The sequence below is a fragment of the Lissotriton helveticus genome, chromosome 9 (genome assembly GCF_964261635.1).
Source record: "Lissotriton helveticus chromosome 9, aLisHel1.1, whole genome shotgun sequence".
Lineage (NCBI taxonomy): Eukaryota > Metazoa > Chordata > Amphibia > Caudata > Salamandridae > Lissotriton > Lissotriton helveticus.
Genome location: NC_136070.1, coordinates 1,290,749,398 through 1,290,770,784, shown reverse-complemented (window position 1 = coordinate 1,290,770,784; position 21,387 = coordinate 1,290,749,398). Strand labels below are relative to the sequence as shown.

General features: G+C 49.7%; 1 protein-coding gene across 1 annotated transcript in view; it reads right to left on the bottom strand.

Annotated features, from left to right (window-relative positions):
- Positions 1 to 12,017, bottom strand: part of LOC144782514 (uncharacterized) — an 80,682-nt gene extending 68,665 nt beyond the window's left edge. Inside the window, exon 1 of the mRNA XM_078661917.1 lies at positions 11,852 to 12,017. Coding sequence (XP_078518043.1) covers positions 11,852 to 11,875 — 24 coding nt within the window. The 5' untranslated portion in view covers positions 11,876 to 12,017. The remainder of the gene's footprint in view (positions 1 to 11,851) is intronic.
- Positions 12,018 to 21,387: the final 9,370 nt, after the last annotated feature.

Sequence of the window (21,387 nt, the reverse complement as noted above, 5' to 3'; positions counted from 1 at the left end):
ACTTGTGTTTTCCACTTATCACTTTCCACACCTGCGATTAGTATAACGCCTTTGAGCCGCCTTATGCAACCTTTAAATAATATAATTTCCAGTACGATGGTACAAAGAAGTTGTGCAATGTGAAATCCCTATTCTCTGAAAATAATTCTTCGCCTTATTTGACAAACATTGCACACCATTACCAGTGATGATGCGCACAGGTAGACCATCTTCGGTGAAAACTTCATCCAGGAAGGATATATTTACACTTGGGACCAACTGGCCCCATAATATTCATCACAGTGGTTTCCCATGGGTTATTAGGAATGGAATACTCTCCCATATTGGGCCTCAATGTTTTCAGAGATTTATCAGCATTGGCACAACTAACAACTCCTCACCATCCATTCCACGAAAATGTCTAACCCTGGCCACCAAAAACCCTTCTTCACCCACTGTTTAGTTTTAACAATACCACTGTACCCCTCATGGCCATTCATCACTATGGTACACCCAAGCCCTCCAGGAGGGATCGCTCTATCCCCTCTCCAAACAGTACCATTGACATATGACAATTCATTCCTTGCTTCCAAAAACACCTTAATTCAGGATGAATGAGATATTTGGTAGGCCAACCTCTAACAATATCATTTTGTATCTCTTGCAAATGTCATCCTTCAAATATTCTTCGTTCCAAACTTCTTTTTAATAGGCATAGCACCTTCATCATGAACTAGAGCAATGTGACAATCATCCCACTCATCCTGAATATTCTCCTTTATAGGTAAAGGCAATCTGGATAAAAAAAAGAAAGTCAGCCCTACCATTGTCTCTTCCTGGTACACACAGTACTTTATAAATAAAGTCTTGTAACCTCATAGATATTCTAGCAATCCTCGCGGAAGCTTTGATCATCCCTTCTGTAGCAAGTAAACGTACTAAAGGTTTATGATCGCTCCTGATTTCACGCGGTTTACCCCATATGAAAGGTCTGACGTGCTCTAATGCCCAAACGTGAGCCAAAGTCTCCCTCTCGATGGTAGAATACTTCTTCCTCGGCATTGTCTCCTACTGCGCATACGCTATGATGGGCTCACCGCCGTTCTCAATTTTCTGGGCTAGTATGGCACCCGACCCCTTGGAACTGGCATCCGTTGTGACGACACAAGTAAGCTGAGGGTCAAATCCACTCAATGAAGCAGCTCTCCCTATCGCTAGTTTCACATCCTGAAACTCTTTTTCACATTCAGCATCCTATAAAAATGTATTCTTGTTTTTTAGTAATTGCCTAATTTAGAAAGTCCTTCATGAGAAATTCTGCATGTACTTAGAGTAAAGCTCAGTTAAAAAAAAATGACCTCACATCATTTTTAGAAACTTGGGAAGGAGCTCAACAAATGGCCTCAAATAAATCAGGTTTGGGTTTGATTCCTTCCTCACATAGGACATGTCCTAAATATGTAACTGAGGAGACAGCAAACTTGCATTTTGAGTGCTTAACGCTTTGTCACATAACGTTTTCAACACCTTCTCTAAGGTGTTATCATGCTCTGCTTTGTTGTTTCCAAAAATCAGGATATCATCCTGGAAACAAACAGTATTCTTACAATCCCCAAACAGATCATGCATAATGCACTCGAATTCAGCTGCCGCTGAAGAGAGTCCAAACGGCATTCTCTTAAATTGATAACACCCAAATAGTTTGATGAAAGCAGTATAACTTTTGCAACTGTCATGCTGTACGATCTGGTGGTTAGGCAGCCGACAGATCAATGCATGAAAAGAATGTGGTTTTGCCCACCATAGCGAACATTTCAGTAATACGACCCAACATTTCAGTAATACGAGGTAGGGGAAACTGATAAATAACAATATTATTGTTAAGGGGGCGCAAGTCGATGCATAATCTAATATTGCCATTAGTTCGCCTTGCGACCACAATGAGAGACACACACTCTGAAGATTCAATATTTTCAATAATGTCTTCCTTTACTAATTTTGTTAATCCCCTTTCCACCTCATTCCTCACCACTAAGGGAATGTTCCTTGCTTTACAAATGTTAGGGTACGCATATTCCTTTAAAATTATATTCTGCTTGAAATTGATTAGTTCTCGAATACCATCCCTAAAAACCTCAGGGAACTTTTTTAACATTTCCGCCCCACAACCATTGCAATCATCAACCACCATAACAGTATCTGGACTATTAGGGTTTAATATGATGTCAAGTTTCCCTTGCTCAAACCAACCCAAAACTTGAGGTCCTTGTTTAGACACATATAGTTTTGCAACACATTCACAGGTTTGGATTTTAAAAACCAGCGTACGGAAACCAATTATTTCTACTCTCTCATCCAAATACCCCTCTGGATGAATATCTGGCATCTCTAAGTTGGCTTCCAGCCTCTCAACAAATTTGGATGTCCATACAAAAATATTATTGATATTCAAAATAACTGGTGAAGATTAGTACAAACAAATTGTTTTCCTCAATGCCATGACACTAAAAAATCACCTTCGCTATTATTGCAATCTTCCACACACTTGACCCTGTTGTTTGTGCCTTTTTGCACACTTTTGCAAAATGCCCAATCACACCACACACAGAACTCCTTTGCTTAATAACTGGACACAATTTGTTGTTAGCAAGATGAAACTTCATTTTGCATCTGTAACATCTCACCTTGTCCCTATTAAATTCTGCGGGCTGATCCTTCGTACATCCAGGCTTCTTTTTATTGTACTGTTCACTCTTCACACTGCTGCACCCTACTTTAGCCACAATCCCATTGTCTTTCCCACCATTCTCATTCTTTACCTCTGTGACACTTGTACTAGACATCTCCGCCTTCCTTACTATGGCTAAAATGCAAACTGGATTAGCATTACCATTCACCCACAATCTCTCTTGGATGACAGCATCTTTTACATGTGTAACCACTTGATCCCTGATGAAGTCCTTCTGTAACTCGCCAAATGTACAATCTGAAGATAACGTCCTAAGCACAGAGACATTACTATCAACTGATTCATCAGTGCCTTGCATCCTCAAAGAATTTGTAACGTAAACTTCCAATGCAAACCATTGGTTAAAATTTGCGATCAAAATAAAAAATTGCTGTAACATACACCTCTCTATCACCACCCCCACCAACCTTGGACATTTGATTAAATGCTTTAAGTCCCTCTGGCCCTACAGAATGCAAGAACATCCCTTTCTTCTGTGCAGCCGTCATTATTCATTGAAAATCCAACGTCTCAGTAGAGGCAAGATGGCGCCCGAGTGACATCTCCGCCGCTGATCGGAACCCCTAGTAACTGCTCTATATGCTCCGTATGCCTTAAAAGATAAGAATGCAGGAAAAATTTTTATTTATTTCTTTATTTATTGAATTTATAGAGCGCACTGTCACCTGAACAGGCATCCTGGCGCTATGGATAAGAAGTGAGAAGTCACACAGTTATAGCAAAAACGCTACTGATCCTTCGGCTTTAGTTTGGGAAATAGCCAAGTTTTCAATCTCCTTCTAAAGGGTAGGAGTTCACTGATCTGCCTAAGTTCCAGTGGAAGGGTGTTCCATAGTTTAGCCGCTGCAACCTCAAAGGATCTACCACCTGATCTAACTTTTTTTAATCTGGGTATCTTCACCAATTTTGCTCCTACCGAGCGCAGATGTCTAGTGGGAGCATACCAGTTAAATTGATTCTGTAGTGAGGCGGGACCCGCTCCATGTAGAGCTTTAAACAACAGGCAGAGCGACTTAAACTGGATATGCTGTTTCATTGGTAACCAGTGGAGCTCTGCCAGAGCCTGAGAGGATGACGACCTCCTCGGCCACCCAAGTGCAAGTTTTGCAGCCGATGATTGAACTCTTTGCAGCCTATCCAAAAGAGATCTAGGAGACTCAAGCAACAGAGCATTACAATAGTCGAGTCTGCTGAGGATGGTACTGTGTGTGACTAGTGTACGCGCTGAGGGTGGGAGCAAGGGGAGGATCTTACGCAAAGATCTAATAATGGACAAACAACAGCTCACTGTTTTAGTCACTTGCGCCTCCATAGTTAGTTTATTGTCGATCATAACCCCCAGATTGCGGACAGTCTGCACAGAGCGAACCAAACTAGGAGTCTCAGAAGGCCAGAAGTTATTGGGCAACATGGGAGGAATCTTTTGCGTGGTGCAGTAGAGCACCTCCATCTTAGTAGAGTTGAATTGCAGCGAGTTATCCCTCAACCATACGGCCGTGTCTCGCAGACAGCTATGAAATTCCTCTAAAGAGGTTGATTGCTCGCCCTCCAAGGAAAAGACCAACTGAGTGTCATCAGCGTAGTTGACAATATTGATGTTATATTGTTTGATGACTGCAATCAGGGGTTTCATATAGATGTTAAAAAGTATGGGGCTGATGGCCGAACCCTGCGGAACTCCATGCGGGACGTTAGAGAAGGCAGATAGATACGGTGGAAGGGATACCGCTTGCCGTCTATCCAACAGAAAGGACCGGAGCCATTTTAAGGCCTGAAAATAAGAGTAATGCAGCGGAAACACATACCCCGGGGTTTGCAAGTATTTCTCATTAACGTTGGAAGATGCACGTCTCACTTCTCCCCAGCCTCGAGAGCGCCTAAACGGATCGGGTTTCCTGGATTCCCCTGGACCTGCGTGATCACTCATCAGCGCGGCCAAAACGCAGGAGTTCGTCTGTGATCCAAAGCACGTTTCCTGACAAGCGGAAAGCTTCTTGTAACACACAGCTTTCAGGACAGCACGTCGCTTTCCTAAAAACCGGCTTCACCGCAGTGATACTTTGTTGCAACAGGAATCGCTACAACCAAGTAAGGATAGCAGGCAGGGGGGGGGAAAGCTGGTAAAGAAAAGAATGTGTCCTCGCTTAACTCCCAAACACACGCAGCCTCACAGCCCAGCTCTGCACTAGCAGTCACCCGGCAGAAAAGGCTGGACACTCTGGGCGCTAGAAGTAAATGCAGCATCGGGGGCGAGAAAGGGGAGAAGGGGGAGAGCAGTGAAAAAAATCACTTGGAAACTACTGAAATTTCAAAAACAGGTCCAGCTAAATCCTACAAAGAAACCAGTTACTCCCAACCTTTAATCACCAGCAGTTTTGGTGCAACAGGGAAGGCCGGACCTGGGCCCAAGTCTTTAGAAGAAGCCTCGAGTGTGGAAGCAGAGGCGGTGGAGCAGATTGAAGGAGCACTGTCGGATCAAAAGCTGCCAGCTGCATTCTTTGAACCATGGCTTCCAGGCACTCGCTTTCCTGCAGATCTGGTGGATAAAGCATGCTTTGAGGTAAATTTTATACCTTTGGCCCAGACAGATGAGGGTAGCTTTGTGGACAAGACTGTAAGACGTAGCAGTAAAATCAGAAACTCAAATGATGGTGCAAATTTCACTGAAGGAAATGTAGAAACTGTAGCAACACTACAAGTTGCAAGCGATGTGCTCCAAAGCCACTTACTCAAAACGCCTGACAATCAAGAAAAGTTCTACTCATTAACAGATGAATCAGAGCTGTCAGATATAAGTATTTCTGTGTCAAGCGGGGAAGATGGCCCTAAATGATATAGTAGTTCTAATACGGACCCTCAGAAAAACAAACATGGTTTGAAAAATTGCAAAATAAGAAAAATGGGGGTCGCCAAAAAAAATATGAAATCTCTGACAGAGGAAGTGCAACAGATATGAGGTGGGACTATAGAGATACTAAGCTTACAATATTATCTGACTCCATGGGTGCCTCAAGTGGCAAACAATTACAAGTAGCAACAAAAGTGGAGACCATGGAGGGTCAAAGAGTGAACCAGCTGTGGCAGTTGTTCTTCAATCTATCAAGAGTTTCCAGGAGGAAGGTAAAGCAGACAGCCGTAGATCACGCCTGGCTGCCAAGAAACTGCAAGGGGCTGTCAGGAGGGTCGGTAAAACGTGCGCCGAAATTGTATATCGGATGTCTTCTGTAGAGTAAAGGACGGAGCATCATGAAAAAGATGTAGGCACGCTAAAAATGCAGAGACGAACATGAGTGTGTAGTCAAAGATCTTATGTGGAAGACGGAGGAGCAGGAAAATAGGCAGCGCCGCAACAATCTCAGGTTCCTAAGGATCCCGGTAGGTGTGGAAAGGGATGATCCCAGAAGCTTTATGATCACACTTCTCAAAGGGGCTCTTCCAGAATTACACTCCTGGGACTGGGATAAAGAAGTTCAGCGAACACACAGCTTCCCTTTGTCCCGGGCCAAACGTCCTTCATCAACGCAGCAACACCTCAGCGCCATTCTTTTGTTCTTTGGGAATTTTCTCCTCCGTCAAACTCTTTATGATTTGGCTAGACCCACAAGTAAACGGTCCTTTGACGGAATAACCTTTTTCACTAGACCTGACTTTGCGCGTGCCACAGTCAAACGCAGATGGAGATTACGGCAGCTCTTTGCCCCTTTTCAAAAACTTGGAGCTGATGTGTACCTTCAGAACCATGCTAGACTAAAGATTGTATATAAGGGAACCACACGCAGTTTTGTTTCAGGCCAAAGTATACTTTGTTCATAATGTTCTGCATCCTGGCTTGACTAGGAGAATTGTGTAGCTGCACTGTCACAGATACGGATCTCAATAATTTTTATCTTTGTTCATCTCGGTTAAATATGGTCTTTTTTTTGTTTTGTTAGACACAGAAGGGATTACATGGGGGGAGATCTGGCGGGTGCGCGGGGCTCTGCTCTCTTGGATGACAAACCCCTGGCCTTGGTTAGGCCAGGTGACCACTAAATTTGGTGGAGGGCTGGGCGAGGGAGGGGGGGGCAAAGGGTGTCAGACAGGTATTCAAAAAGGATAGGAGAAACGTTTTTAGTTTAAACTGGTATGTTGATAATATCAGGCTATTTGGGGATAAATGGGTTGCACCAAGCATGGAGGTTTATCTGGCATGCACAATTTAAAAACTCACTCAGGGTGGCACTCACAGGGCGGCACTAACTCACTCAGGGTGGTACTCACTGAGGGCGGCACTCACTCTCAGGGCGGCACTCGCTCACTCACTCACAGGGTGGCCCTCACTCACTCTCAGGGTTCAAGTTCAGGCATTTATAAAGCGCACTACTCACCCAGAGGGTCTCAAGGCGCTCGAGGGAGGGGTTCATTGTTTGTCGAATAGCCATGTTTTCAGTTCTTTTCTGAAGGAGATGTGATTCTGAGTAAGGCGGAGGTGGGTGGGGAGTGAGTTCCAGGTCTTGGCAGCCAGGAAGGAGAAGGATCTGCCACCTATGGTGGTTTTTCGGATGTGCGGGACTGCGGCGAGGGCTTGATTGGATGATCTTAGTTGGCGGGTGGGATAGTAGAAGGACAGTCGGGTGTTGAGGCATTCGGGTCCTAGATTATAAAGGGTCTTGTGTGCGTGGGTAAGAAGGCGGAAAGTAATTCTTTTGTTGACGGGAAGCCAGTGGAGGTTTTTTAAGTGACCGGTGATGTGCTCTTGGCGCGGGATGTCTAATATGAGTCTCGCTGATGCGTTTTGGATGCGCTGGAGCTTTTTCTGCAATTTTGTTGTAATTCCGGCGTAGAGTGTGTTGCCATAGTCCAGTCGACTCGTGACCAGTGCATGGGTGACAGTTTTTCTTGTTTCGAGGGGGATCCAGCGGAAGATCTTTTTGAGAATGCGAAGGACGTTGAAGCAGGAGGACGATACGGCGTTGACTTGTCTGGACATTGAGAGAGAGGAGTCTAGAATGAAGCCAAGGTTACGTGCATGGTCTGTGGGTGTGGGCGCTGATCCCAAAGCGGAAGGCCACCAGGAGTCGTCCCAAGCTGAGGGGGAGGATCCTAGGATGAGCACCTCCGTTTTGTCTGAGTTGAGTTTTAAGCGGCTCGGTTTCATCCATTCGGCTACTTCTTTCATACCTTCGTGAAGGTTGTTTTTGGCGGTGTTGGGGTCTTTGGTGAGGGAAAGGATTAGCTGGGTGTCGTCGGCTTAGGAGATGATGTTGAGGTTGTGTTGACGTGCGATGGAGGCGAGGGGACTCATGTAGACGTTGAAGAGGGTGGGGCTGAGTGAGGAGCCTTGAGGTACGCCGCAGATGACTTCGGTGGGCTCTGAGTAGAAAGGGGGGAGTCGGACTCTCTGGGATCTCCCGGCTAGGAACGAGATGATCCAGTCCAAGGCTTTACCTTGAATGCCGATGTTGTTGAGGCGTTGTATGAGGGTGTTATGACAGACAGTGTCGAAGGCGGCGGAGAGGTCGAGTAGAATGAGGGCCACTGTTTCACTGTTGTCCAGGAGTGCTCGGATGTCGTCGGTCGCCGCAATGAGGGCGGTTTCGGTGCTGTGTTTGGCTCGAAAGCCGTTCTGTGAGGGATCCAGGGAGTTGTTGGATTCAAGGAAGGCTGCGAGTTGCCTATTGACGGCTTTCTCGATGACTTTGGCCGGGAAAGGGAGGAGGGAAATGGGTCGGTAGTTTTTCAGTTCTGAGGGGTCTGCTGTTGGTTTTTTCAGAAGGGCGCTGAGTTCGGCGTGTTTCCATATTTCTGGAAAGGTGGCGGAGTTGAAGGAGCAGTTGATGACGTCACGGAGTTGGGGGGCGATGATGGAGTCGGCTTTGTTGAAGATGTAGTGGGGACAGGGGTCAGAAGGTGAGCCAGAGTGGATTGAGTTCATGAGGCGAATGGTGTCTTCAATGGTGACTGGGTTCCAGGAGTTAAGGTAGTTAGTTGGAAGGGTGGGATCTGAAGGGGGTGGGGTGAGTTGTTCATTGGGAGTATTCTTGAAGCTGTTGTGGATGTCGGCAATTTTGTTGTAGAAGAAGGAGGATAACGCATCGCAGAGGTCTTGGGAGTTAGTGATGTCGTTGGATGCTGCGGGAGGGTTGGTGAATTCTTTGACGATATTGAAGAGTTCCTTGCTGTTATGAGAATTGTTGTTGAGACGGTCCTTAAATGCTGATTTCTTGGCGGATCGAATCAGTTGGTGGTGTTTGCGGGTGGCTGTCTTGAGGGAGGTCATGTTGTCTGAGGTTGGATCTTTTCTCCAATTCTTCTCCAGGGTGCGGCATGTCTTCTTGGATTTTTTAAGGTCATCATTGAACCAGGGAGCCTTTTTGCTGGATGATTTCAACTGGTGTTTTTTCAGGGGTGCTAGTTCGTCTGCACTGTGGGTAATCCATTGCCTGAGGTTGGTGGCCGCTTGGTCTGGGTCCGTTGTTAGGGTGGGAGTATTTTGGCTGAGTGATGTGAGGAGTTGGTCAGTGGTGATTTTGTTCCATTTTCTTCGGGGAATGGGTTGTGGACGGTTGTGGGTCAGGGTTGTTTTGTAGCTGAAGTGAACACAGCTGTGATCCGTCCAGTGGAGAGCTGTAGTGTGATCGAAGGGGATGTGCTTGCTGGAGGTGAAGATAGGGTCGAGCGTGTGTCCGGCTGTGTGAGTGGGGGTGTCAACAAGTTGTTTGAGTCCGAGATTGGACAGGTTGTCCAGAAGGGTGGTGGTGTTGTTGTCGAGAATGTTGTCAAGGTGGTAGTTGAGGTCTCCTAGAAGAATGTAGTTCTCTGAGGCGAGGGCGTGCGGGCTGACGAAGTCAGTGATGTCGTCGCTGAATTGAGATCGGGTGCCTGGGGGCCTGTAAATGAGGGTTCCTCTAAGTGTGGTCCTGGGGTCGGTGTGGATCTGAAAGTGGAGGTGTTCGGCGGTTGCAAGATTGTCGTCAGAGCTGGTTGTAATTTTGATGGTGTTTCTATGGACGATGGCGATGCCTCCTCCAGTTTGATCGGTGCGGTCTTTTCGAATGATCTTGTAAGTGTCCGGTATGGCTATGGCGATGTCGGGGGCAGAGGATGCATTCATCCATGTTTCAGTAAGGAAGGCGATGTCAGGTGACGCAGTGTCGATTAGGTCCCAGAGTTCGGTTGCATGTCTGTGGACCAAGCGGGTGTTCAGTAGGATGCATTTCAAGTCGTTGGGTTCGGAGCTGTGTGTGGAGGAAGTGTGTTTGGTGAGGGTCCTGAAGCAGTTGAACTTACAGGAGAGGCAGGAGAATGGGCCGTGGGTACGTCCTGGGGTTGCTGCGCAGCAAAGTGGGGTGCGTCCGGCGTTGAGGGCGAGGAGAGTAGCGGCATCATAAGTTACTCTGGGGGGTTGGGAGCGGCATAGAGCAGGGGGACGGGCGCTGGGCGCGGTCCAGGCGCGGACGGGCGCAGACGGGCTTACCTTTGGCGCACCTTCGGCGTGGCCGTAGCGCGTGGACGCTGCACGTGGGTGCATCTGCCTTAAATGGAGAGTGGAGGGGGCGGAGCGTGGGAGGGTCAGCCGGGAGGCGGAAGCGAGGTGGGGGAAGGGCCAGGGGATGGAAAACAAAATGGCAGTAACAACAACAAGGCAGCAACAACAACAAGCCTTGCAGTGGAAACGGAGGCGCTTTTAAATACTCAAATCAAATAATCAAATCTCCGTAAAAGCACAGCCAGGAAGTGCGCGCTAGCGATCAAAAAAGTTATAACAATGCAGGCACTATGATTAGGTTAGAGACCGAGCAGTCAAGCGCTACTTAAATGGAAATCGTCTGCACTCAAGCGCTATGACAGTAATTGCAGAGTCAGGCGCTACAATTTCAGGTCAGCAGTGAACGTTGCGGTGAAATTACAGCAGAGTCAGGCGCTACGATACCAGGTCTTCGCAGGAGGAGGCAGGGGAGCGACCGTTCGTGTCCAGGACAGGACGGTCACAGCTCAAAGGGGGTGCGAGGATGGCCTATGGATTCCGTGGGTGGGAGGGTCAGCCGGGAGGCGGGAGCGAGGTGGGGGAAGGGCCAGGGGATGGAAAACAAAATGGCAGTAACAACAACAAGGCAGCAACAACAACAAGCCTTGCAGTGGAAACGGGGGCGCTTTTAAATACTCAAATCAAATAATCAAATCTCCGTAAAAGCACAGCCAGGAAGTGCGCGCTAGCGATCAAAAAAGTTATAACAATGCAGGCACTATGATTAGGTTAGAGACCGAGCAGTCAAGCGCTACTTAAATGGAAATCGTCTGCACTCAAGCGCTATGACAGTAATTGCAGAGTCAGGCGCTACAATTTCAGGTCAGCAGTGAACGTTGCGGTGAAATTACAGCAGAGTCAGGCGCTACGATACCAGGTCTTTGCAGGAGGAGGCAGGGGAGCGACCGTTCGTGTCCAGGACAGGACGGTCTGACCCTCACAGGGTGTCACTCACTCAGGGCGTCACTCACTCAGGGTGGTACTCACTCAGGGTGGTACTCACTCCCTCCCTCACTCACAGGGCGGCACTCACTCACTCACTCCTCACTCACTCTCTGGGCGGCACTCCCTCACTCTCAGGGTGGCACTCACTCACTCAATCAAAGGGTGGCCCTCACTCACTCACTCTCAGGGTGGCCCTCACTCACTCACTCTCAGGGTGGCCCTCACTCACTCACTCTCAGGGTGGCCCTCACTCACTCACTCTCAGGGTGGCCCTCACTCACTCACTCTCAGGTTGGCCCTCACTCACTCACTCTCAGGGCGGCCCTCACTCACTCACTCACTCACAGGCAGCCCTCACTCACTCACAGGGCGGCCCTCACTCACTCACTCACTGGGTGGCCCTCACTCACTCACTCTCAGGGCGGCACTCACTCACTCACTCTCAGGGCGGCACTCCCTCACAGGGTGTCACTCCCTCAGGGTGTCACTCCCTCACAGGTTGTCACTCACCCCCTCACTCACTCCCTCCCTCACAGGTTGTCACTCCCTCAGGGTGTCACTCCCTCAGGGTGTCACTCCCTCACAGGGTGTCACTCCCTCTCAGGTTGTCACTCACTCCCTCACAGGGTGTCACTCACAGGGCGTCACTCCTCACTCACTACCTCCCTCACCTCGTCCGGGCTCCGCCGGGACATGGCTCCTGCTCCGCTGCGGCCTCTCCCCAGTAGTGTCCGGCTGCAGGGACCGCGGGGGGGGGGGGGGGGGGGGCGGCGGACCCGAGAGAGCGCGGATGAACCCCCGGACAGCCCTTCTGTGGACGAGGAGCCTCCAAGAGTAGTGCGCATGCGTAGAAGATCGTCAAGGCTGTACAGCGCACTACGCATGCGCGTGATACCCGAGATGACACTGCGCATGACTGGAACGGTACGAAAGGCGACTTTCTGCGCATGCGCACCGCACGAGCCGCCCCTGGCAGCATACTGCGCATGGTCGTTACAACGGCAGCACGTGCTTTGTATCGGAAGATCGCGCATGCGCAGTACACCAGCCCTGAGGCTGGCAGCGCACTGCGCATGGCCGGAACACCACCATCAGTTCGTGTCCGCACACTGCGCATGCGCAGCACCCGAGATTTACTGCAGGGCATTGCGCACGCCGTAAACACCAGCATGACGATAGTGTCAACACAGTGAGCATGCGCAGTGCACCAGAGATTACCTCTGAGCACACTGCGCATGGTCGGAATACCATTATTAGGAGTGTCAGAACGATGCGCATGCGTAGACGAGACTTCACCACACTACGCAGCTGCGAACAGTGAATGTCGGTGTCAGCACTCTGCGCATGCTCCTATCAGTACCAGTTAGGAGCGCAATGCGCGTGCTCGGAACACCAGCACAGGATGCGCACGTGCACTCATGCACAGCACCAATACTTGAAGTCAATGGACCCCTGACCCAACTAATTCCCTCACACCTGGGCCAATGCGACCTCCCACAACTCACACCCTGCACACCTCTGCATCCTTCACAGCTGAATCTGCACAGCTGGCTCTCTGGACATCTGAACCACATCTGTCTGACTCCACCACTCATTCCTGTGCCAGCCCCTGTGCACTCACCCTCCTGCACCCTGGAAGGCCCTGTCAGGTTCTGGCCTGTGTCGGGCGCATTGGCAGATCGCGCAACTCATTAACCGACACGGACACCAGTTCTAGTATCCGCGTGGTCCCAACTAACTACTGGGGCCACGCCTCCTTTATTTTATACGATACACGGCGTCTGTACGCCGCCGCGTATGCGCACACCTACGTGCGCGATAAACTAGACCGCAACCGTGCGGTCCCTCAACATTACATTCCTTTCAACCTTTAATTGAGAATCAAAATCACTGGGATACAGAGGCACGCATGCATTGGAATAAACAGTAACACAAAAAGTTCACGGCCATCCGGCCAGTTACCAGTCTCTGGATTCAGCTACTCAGATTCAGCCGACCGCATAGTCTGCCAGCTGCGAGGAAGGGGCTGGGTTTCTTCTAAGTCCGTAGCCTGCCGCTTCCCCACGGAATAGCACTCTCCTGGGTGGCTCGTTACTGGGAGGCACGATCGCCTGGGACCCCAGTGGGCTCTGAGAACTTGCAGCTTTAGGTGTCTCGGAGGTTCGTGGCCCTTCTGCAGGACTGTCGCTTTTGTCATTACCGGCACTGTCTGGGGTGTTCTGGCGTGCGTCGGGTCGGTCGGGTGATTCCTGATGACTTTCTGGGTCGGGCTGGTCTTCTGTCGGATTTGCCGCTTTTTTAAAGAACGAAACATTGCGAGTGACTGTCTCTCCTCCTCGCTGAGCTGTTATCATTGTCCCCTTTCGGCTCGTGACGGTCCACGGCCGTGGCTCATAAGGGAGTCTGAACTTACTCCCCGGGTACCTGTCCTTTACGTAGACTCGGTCGTTCTCCTCAATAGGCGATTCTTTGGCTCTCCTCCGAAAGCTGGCCTAATCATTTGACCTCTTCCTGTTGGACCATGTTCTCCGCGAGTTCGCCTTGTTGGGAGTCCGGGTGTGGTGATTGGGGATGGTGTCACGGACTATTCGTCCCATTGTGGATGGGCCGGGGGCAGCCTCTGTGGTGCGATGCGGTGTAAGCCGGTACTCCCTGAGAAACTAGTATATTTCCTTTTCCAATGGGACTCCTTCAGCATGGGCAATCCGGATGATTTTGTTTAGGGTGCGCATACATCTTTCCACCTCTCCATTGGCTTGCGGCCACCGGGGAGTCACCTTCCTGTGTTGTATTCCCCACTCTGCCAGATAGTCCGCAAACTCTTGTCCTTGAAAAGGTGGGCCGTTGTCGGTCTTGACCCGTTCGAAGATGCCATGTGTGGCGATGGCCTTTTCAAACTTAGCTATGACCTACTTGTCGGTGAGCGTCGTTACAATTACCACTTCCGGATATTTCATGAAGTCATCCATAATGACCAGCATATGTCTCCCATCTGGCAGATGGCCAAAGTCGGCACTTACATGCTCCCACGGTTTCCGCGGGTCGTCTTCGGTGATGACCGGGGGCGGGCTGTCCGGGGGTCCGGCGGCTTGGCACCATTGACAGTCTTTGACGGCTCGTTCCACCTGGGAGTCCAAGTCAGGAAACCACACTTTTGCGCGAAGCCTGCTCTTGGTCTTTACCACTCCCTGGTGTCCTCGGTGAGCGAGAGTGATAGCTTGGTGGGTGAGGCTTGAAGGCATTACAATTCGGGGTCCTCTTAATAAACACCCTTGATTGTCCACTGATAGTTCTTCTTTGACCTTCAGCAGTGCTTCCAGTGCTCTTTTTGCTGGAGGTGTTCTTTTGTTCAACGATGTTTGGAGGGTCCTCCAGTCGTTGGTGCGTATGGCGCACGCTATGAGTTGGGAGATCTCGTCATTTTTGGTTGCTTCGATGATCATGTCCAGACTCATGGGCAAAGGCCTTGACCTCTCGACTACCGCCTTCACATATGCTTCTGTATCTTCAGCATCCTCCTTTTCCCTGCTGGTGGCTGCCCGGGGGTGTCTGGAGAGATAATCTGCTGGGTTGGTAGCCCCTGGTTTGAACTCCAGCCGGTAGTCATACTCCTGTAGTTGCAGGATCCACTTTTCTATCCTGGGGGGTGGTTTGGAGACTGACCCTCGGAATAGCGGAATCAGGGGCTTGTGGTCCGTGGAGACGGTGAATGGATGTCCGTACACATACACATGGAAATGTCTACACGCCCAATGGATCGCTATGGCCTCCTTCTCAATCTGAGAGTACCGTTGCTCAGTCTCGGTCAGCGATCTGCTCGCGTAGGCGATAGGCGCCCAGTCATCTTCCCCGTGGCGTTGGGTCAGGACCGCTCCCAGACCGTACGGACTGGTATCAACAGCGATGTTGGTCGGCCTGGCCGGGTCGAAGTAGGAGAGTGTCTTTTCGTCTGACAGTGCTGCCTTGGTATTCTGGAATGCTTCTGTTTGTTCTTCGCCCCACTGCCAGGGGGCGGTCGACTTTGTGAGTTCTCGGAGAGGTCGGTGAGGTTGGAAAGGTCCGGGATGAATCTCCCGCAGAAGTTGACCATTCCTAGAAAACTTCGCACCTCCGAGATGTTCGTCGGGGCAGGAGCTGCTTGCACGTCCTTGACTTTGTCAGGATCGGGTGCGATCCCTCTGTCGGAGAATGTGTATCCGAAAAAACTGATTTTATTTTGTAGAAATTGGCACTTCTCTTTGTGTAGGGTGAGGCCGGAGTCTTTGATTCTTTGCAGTACTCCCCTCAACCTCTGGTGGTGCTCTTCCACAGATTGTGCGTATATAAGCAGGTCGTCACTGACGTTCAATACTCCTGGGAGTCCGCTCAGTACTTCTCGGATCGTATTTTGAAAGACCTCGGCCGCGCTGGATATGCCGAAGTTGAGGCGCCGATAACGTCTGAGTCCCACATGGGTCGAGAAAGTGGTGATGTACCTGGAATCGGGGTGCAGGGGCAGCTGGTGGTAGCCGGAACGGAGATCCATCCTGGAAAACCATTTGGCGCCATTTAGTTCGCCCAAGATATCGTCAATGGTAGGTGTCAAATGACGTTCCCGCTTGACTGCTGCGTTGGGCAGGCGCATATCCACGCATATGCGTACCTGGCCTGGCTGCTTGGGCTTCCGTGCCACCACGATCGGTGATACCCAGGGTGTGGGTCCCTCGACTTTCTCAATTATGCCCTGCCTATCGAGGTCTTCGAGTTCCTCCTCCACTTTCTTCCTGAGGTGGAAGGCTATCCTTCGGTGTCTAAGGGCGACTGGCTGGATGGAAGGATCTATGTGTAGCGACACCTCCTTCCCCTTGAGGCATCCAATGCCTCGAAAAGTGTCTTCAAATTCGTCGAGGATTGCCTCCAGTTCATCCTCCAGTACAGCCATCGCGTAGAAGATTAGCTGGAGTTCCTCCGCCGTTCGTCCGCTGAGGAGCATGCCACTCCCCTCCTTCGTCACGTAGATAGTTGTGGGGACTTTCCGATCCAGGTGACGGATTTCGGTTTGGAAGCACCCGATGAGTGGGATCGGGGTTTTCTGACCGTAGGCAAAGACACGGATTTTCGCCGTCTTCAAAACTGGTTTGTCTCGCAGTTGATGGTAAACGTCGGCCGCCATGAGTTCTATCGAGGCCCCCAGTGTCGATGGTGGCTCTCACCTCTTGTTGGTTCAATCGTATCCGACACTTCGGGAGGCGTCTCTTCTTCTTGGCTGGCTGGTTGATGGCAAAGACGTAGTGGACAGGATAGTCATTGGAGTCATCATCCATGTCTTCGCTCTCCGGGCTTTCTCGGATGGCGTGTGCTGCTTCTGGTCTTTGTTTCGAGGATCTGCAGACTGAGGCGAAATGGTTCATCCGTCCGCATGCGCCACATTTCTTGCCATTCGCAGGACAGTCTTTCGCACGGTGAGGCACTCCTCCGCAGTATCCGCAGTCTTTTCGCCGATCTTGTGGCTTCTTGTTTCCGAATTGTCGTTGTTTTGGTCGGACAGCGTTCACCTGTTCTGCCACGTTGATTTGTTCGACCTTCACTGGCCTATGTAGTGCCGCCTCCATGTGCGATGCTCTTGCACGCGATAATTCTTTGGAGCGGCCTAGTTTCAGGATGTCGGCCAGAGGTTTCCCATCTTCCTGGAGAATTTTGACACGCAAGTCGGAGGAGTAGCAGTTCTGAATGATCTGGCTGCGAATTTCCTCTTGTTCATCTCTGAAGCCACAGGTGCTGGCGAGCTCCCTCAGTCTCCCGTGGAAGGCGTCTAGGGATTCCTCTGCCTCTTGGCGCGCCTGCCGAAAGATGAATCTTTCGTAATCCTTGCTGGCCATAGGCTCGAAATACGCGTTGAGCGCAGTAAGGAGGGTGACGTAAGTATGTGGCGTGGCCTCCACGAGAGTCTTGTAAATTCTGTGGATGTCCTTACCCCCGAGGGGGAGGAGGAGCGCTCTGCGCCGTTCTCTAGCCGTTCCTGCACCCTCAAAGTAGAACTGTAGTCGTTCAGTCCAATCTTTCCATCTGGGTGCCAAGGAGGCGGGCGCTCCGTCCACTACAAACGGCTCAATTGGAGGAATGGCCGTCATCATGGCACGAGGATGCTGACTTCGCAGGTGAAGGGCTCAAATCCTGGAGCTGAGGCGAGGCGACACCTCTGCGCGGGTGTACCGCCGGTGGGACGTCAGGCAGATCTTCCGCTGTGATGTCTGCGGCAGGCGGGGCTACCCTCGGTGGCAAGGGCACATGTAGGCCCGACTCGCGGCCTAGCGACCTCCAAGGTCCACATGGGACGTAGGCGCACTCACCCCAATCGGCCAGGCAGGTGAGGGGCGTGTCTGGGGCATCCGCTCCACAGCGTGTGCACATGCAGCGCTGACTAGCCCCTTGCGAAAATCGTCACCGCGGGCCCTGGCCTGTGACTGCCGAGGTCGGGACATGGGCCTCATCCAGGCCGAAGGAGCTTGAAGACCTGGGGGGCCGGGCGGGCATCGGCGCTCAGGGATTGCAGGCCGGAGCGTCGGGAGAAACACAGCGTGGGGCCGTTCACTCCCTCATCGCCATTGTCAGGTTCTGGCCTGTGTCGGGCGCATTGGCAGATCGCGCAGCTCATTAACCGACATGGACACCAGTTCTAGTATCCGCGTGGTCCCAACTAAATCCTGGGGCCACGCCTCCTTTATTTTATACAATAGGCGGCGTCTGTACGCCGCCGCGTATGCGCACGCCTACGTGCGCGATAAACTAGACCGCAACCGTGCGGTCCCTCAACATTACAGGCCCTTCAGCCAGCACCCAAGCTCCAGCCGTCAACCAATCAGGGGTGTATAAAGCCCGCTACTCACCCGTGAGCGTCTCAAGGCGCTAACCTTCACCTCCACAACCTGTTTTTTTTTTGTGCATATTTTTTATGTAGCGCAAACTCGACCCGAAGGTATTGGAGCGCTTTACATGAGCACCGTATTTACATGACACCTTCAGGCACGGGGAGATTAAGTGATTTGCCCAGAATCACAGGAAGTGGACACAACCTTGTTCCATTTGTTCCTGTTTAGACCTACCCTGGCCGCAGCCTCCTAGTCCTTGCATAGGTTCCACCCCTGGCCGCACGGAACTCACATATTGGAAGTCTCTTCCACAACAGCGCATACGGACAAACGTTCGCGGTGGAATGTGGTGCTATTGAATTCAACCAAAGTTTCCTATCCAGGAAGAACCTCACATCTGCACCTACCGCTAATGCAGTTTGAACACCCTTTCCGGGATCTGTGCATGCGTTCCGCCAGACCGTTGACTGTTGGAGAATACAGGGCAACCTGAGCATGAGAGATTTGATCTTCTGAAATAAAGGACTTCATTTTTCGTGACACAAAATGTGTCCCATTGTCTGTCACCAGTTCCATAGGAGCCCCCTCAATTGAAAAAATGCGACTTAAAAAGGGTACAACTGCATCAGTGTTAGGATGAGCCGTGAACTCCACGTTAATCCATTTTTAAAAATAGTCTACCAAAACTATCCTGTACCTCTGAGCAGACTGGAGTCATTTAAAAGGACGAGCAAAATCTAATGCACCCTTCCGCCATGCCTCAGCTGGAAAAGGCACGGGTTGAAGAGGTGTTTCATGTAAATTCCAATGCTTATCTGACATTAAACAAACAGTCCAGGCTTCAACAAATTTAGACACTTGAGCCTCCATATTCAAATGTAAAAGCTTTACACGTACTACTGACACCTAAATGACCACCATGAGCCACTTAAATGAATCCCTCTCTTAAAGATACAGGAGGCACACACCGATCATCTCGTAATACCACACCGTCCACAACACTCAACTCATCGGAAATTTGCACAGATAGCCTCAAAGCCACCTTCACATTCCTTTCTTTCGGCAAACCATTAACCAAAAAAGAATTAACCATGCCCAAAACAGGATCCTTCAGTACAGCTTCAACACATACTTTATGAGAAAAACACCCGTTACCTTCTAAAATGTCCTCCACGAGTGCTAAAACGCATTCTTGTCCACCAGCATCAGACACAACATCTTCCTGAACAGGAAGCCTGGATAGGAAATCTGCTCATACATTTCCCCCCCAGGAATATATTGAATTGAAAAATCATACTCCTGTAACTTCATAAACAACCTAACCAGGCGAGAAGATGCTTTTCCAGTGCCATTATCATTAAGGAGATGCAATAAGGGCTTATTATCTGAACACACATCAAAGTGACACCCCCAAATACAAAAAGTGGTGGATGCCATTGATACAATGATGCAAAACTGTATTGATACACAAACCAAAATACATTAATGCACTTGAATTTATGGCACAAGTGCTTACAGTATCAAGATGGACCACAAAGGCTGAAAGTACTTCAGGAAAGGTGTACCTGTCCCCAACAAGCACTGAAATATTCTTATGATTGATATCCAAATCCACAAAAATGCAGGGGCTTATAAAAAAAGAAATGTAAAATCTCACCAGAGTTTGGTTTAGCTGTGTTCCAGTAACTACATATGATAAATATATTCACAGCTAACCTTGCTGGTTAAAATTAACCCTCAGTAGCTTCTGACGCTGCACATGTGACCTAAGCTGGCGCAAACCTGCTGGAAAAGATCCACTTCAAATGCCTGAAACGCGGTGATGATAAACCCAAGGTAGATCCCAGAAATATCTTTATTTCCTTGTACAGTTCTATATGGGGCCCACAACAAGCATAGCCAACGTATCGGAGAGTCACAGTTAACTGACTCAACCGATGCGCCAGCCATATCATCTAAGCTCTTAAAACTTCAATACTAAACAATTCCACTACAAGTCTTAACAAATTCTTACCCGACGCGCGTTGCTTTCAGCCCAAACAATTCCATGCCAGAGCATGTGCTACTTTAACCCATATAATACCATGCCATGTCTCAAGCTTGTTCAACAGAGCTAACCACCGTCTATCTCCACCTTTTACTAACCTCTCTCAACCACCATCTATCTCCGCCTTTTACTCTTGCACCCCAATACCCCCTACACTCCCACCTCTCCCTGCCCTCCCTCGCCAATTTCACTTCCTCCTGTATCCATCGAGCCACCTAACATTCCATGCTCAGCCCGACTCTTTCTTGAAAAGAAATTAGGATTTCCCATCTCCTCTATCTCCCAGCTTGAAGCCATCATCTCACTCTTAAGAACTAAGATATCCTCCTTTCCAAAGAACCCAATTCCCTTGACAAATACTAACTTCCACAAGCTCCAGAGGAGTACCTTGCTCCCGCGCCCCCAAAAAGCCAATCACCACCTGTCTTCTGCAGACATTGTTAACTTACTGGCTAGTTACAAGACTTCTAACGCCACCTCCCTTCCACTTTCCTCTCCAAGTAAGTTTACTCTGTACACTATTCCGACCATCTCTTCTGTCAGAACTAATCCTCAGCCTTATTCCACCCTGGCACCCTCTTACAGGAACATTATCCCTATCACCCCTAAAAGCTCAAACACCCCCCATCACCAAAACAGTCTCGTCTGAGTTGCACTAATTGCTCCACAACTACAGATCTGGAAATTTCGGACACCATAATTCTCCACAAGCTTGACCTTCTCTTTCTCACTGAGACCTGGTTCTACGACACCTCTCATACTTTGTTTGATCTTAAGTTACCCACCGACTACTCTATCTTTAGAAATGACAGAATAGACAAAGTTTGGGGAGGTGTTGCAATCATCTTCAGAAACTCCCTTCAACGTAAGGCTTTTCCTAACATCTCCTTCCATGCATTTGAATGCCTGTCTCTGGAGCTTCAAGTGCAACATTGCTCACCCTCAGATTTCATGCCATTTATCACCCGCCTGGTGACTGCTCCTTTTTGGAGAAACTCACTGACTTCATCAGCGACCAATACTCTCAAAGTGACAGACAGATCTTTCTGGGAGACTTCAATCTTAACTGGGGCTCTTTGGAAGACTCGGCTGCCAAGAGGCTTGCCACTTTTCTCTCAGCCAATGATCTCATCCAACACTGCACTGAAACACACCCTCTAAGGGCTCAATTCTTGATCTTGTTATTTCTAAAGTAGACATTCTTACTATTGCGGTCCCTATTCATGTAGACTGGTCTGACCACTTCCTCATACCCGTCTCTCTTCACCTATCACACTCTATAACTCTTGGCCAACCTAAAAGGGCGACTACT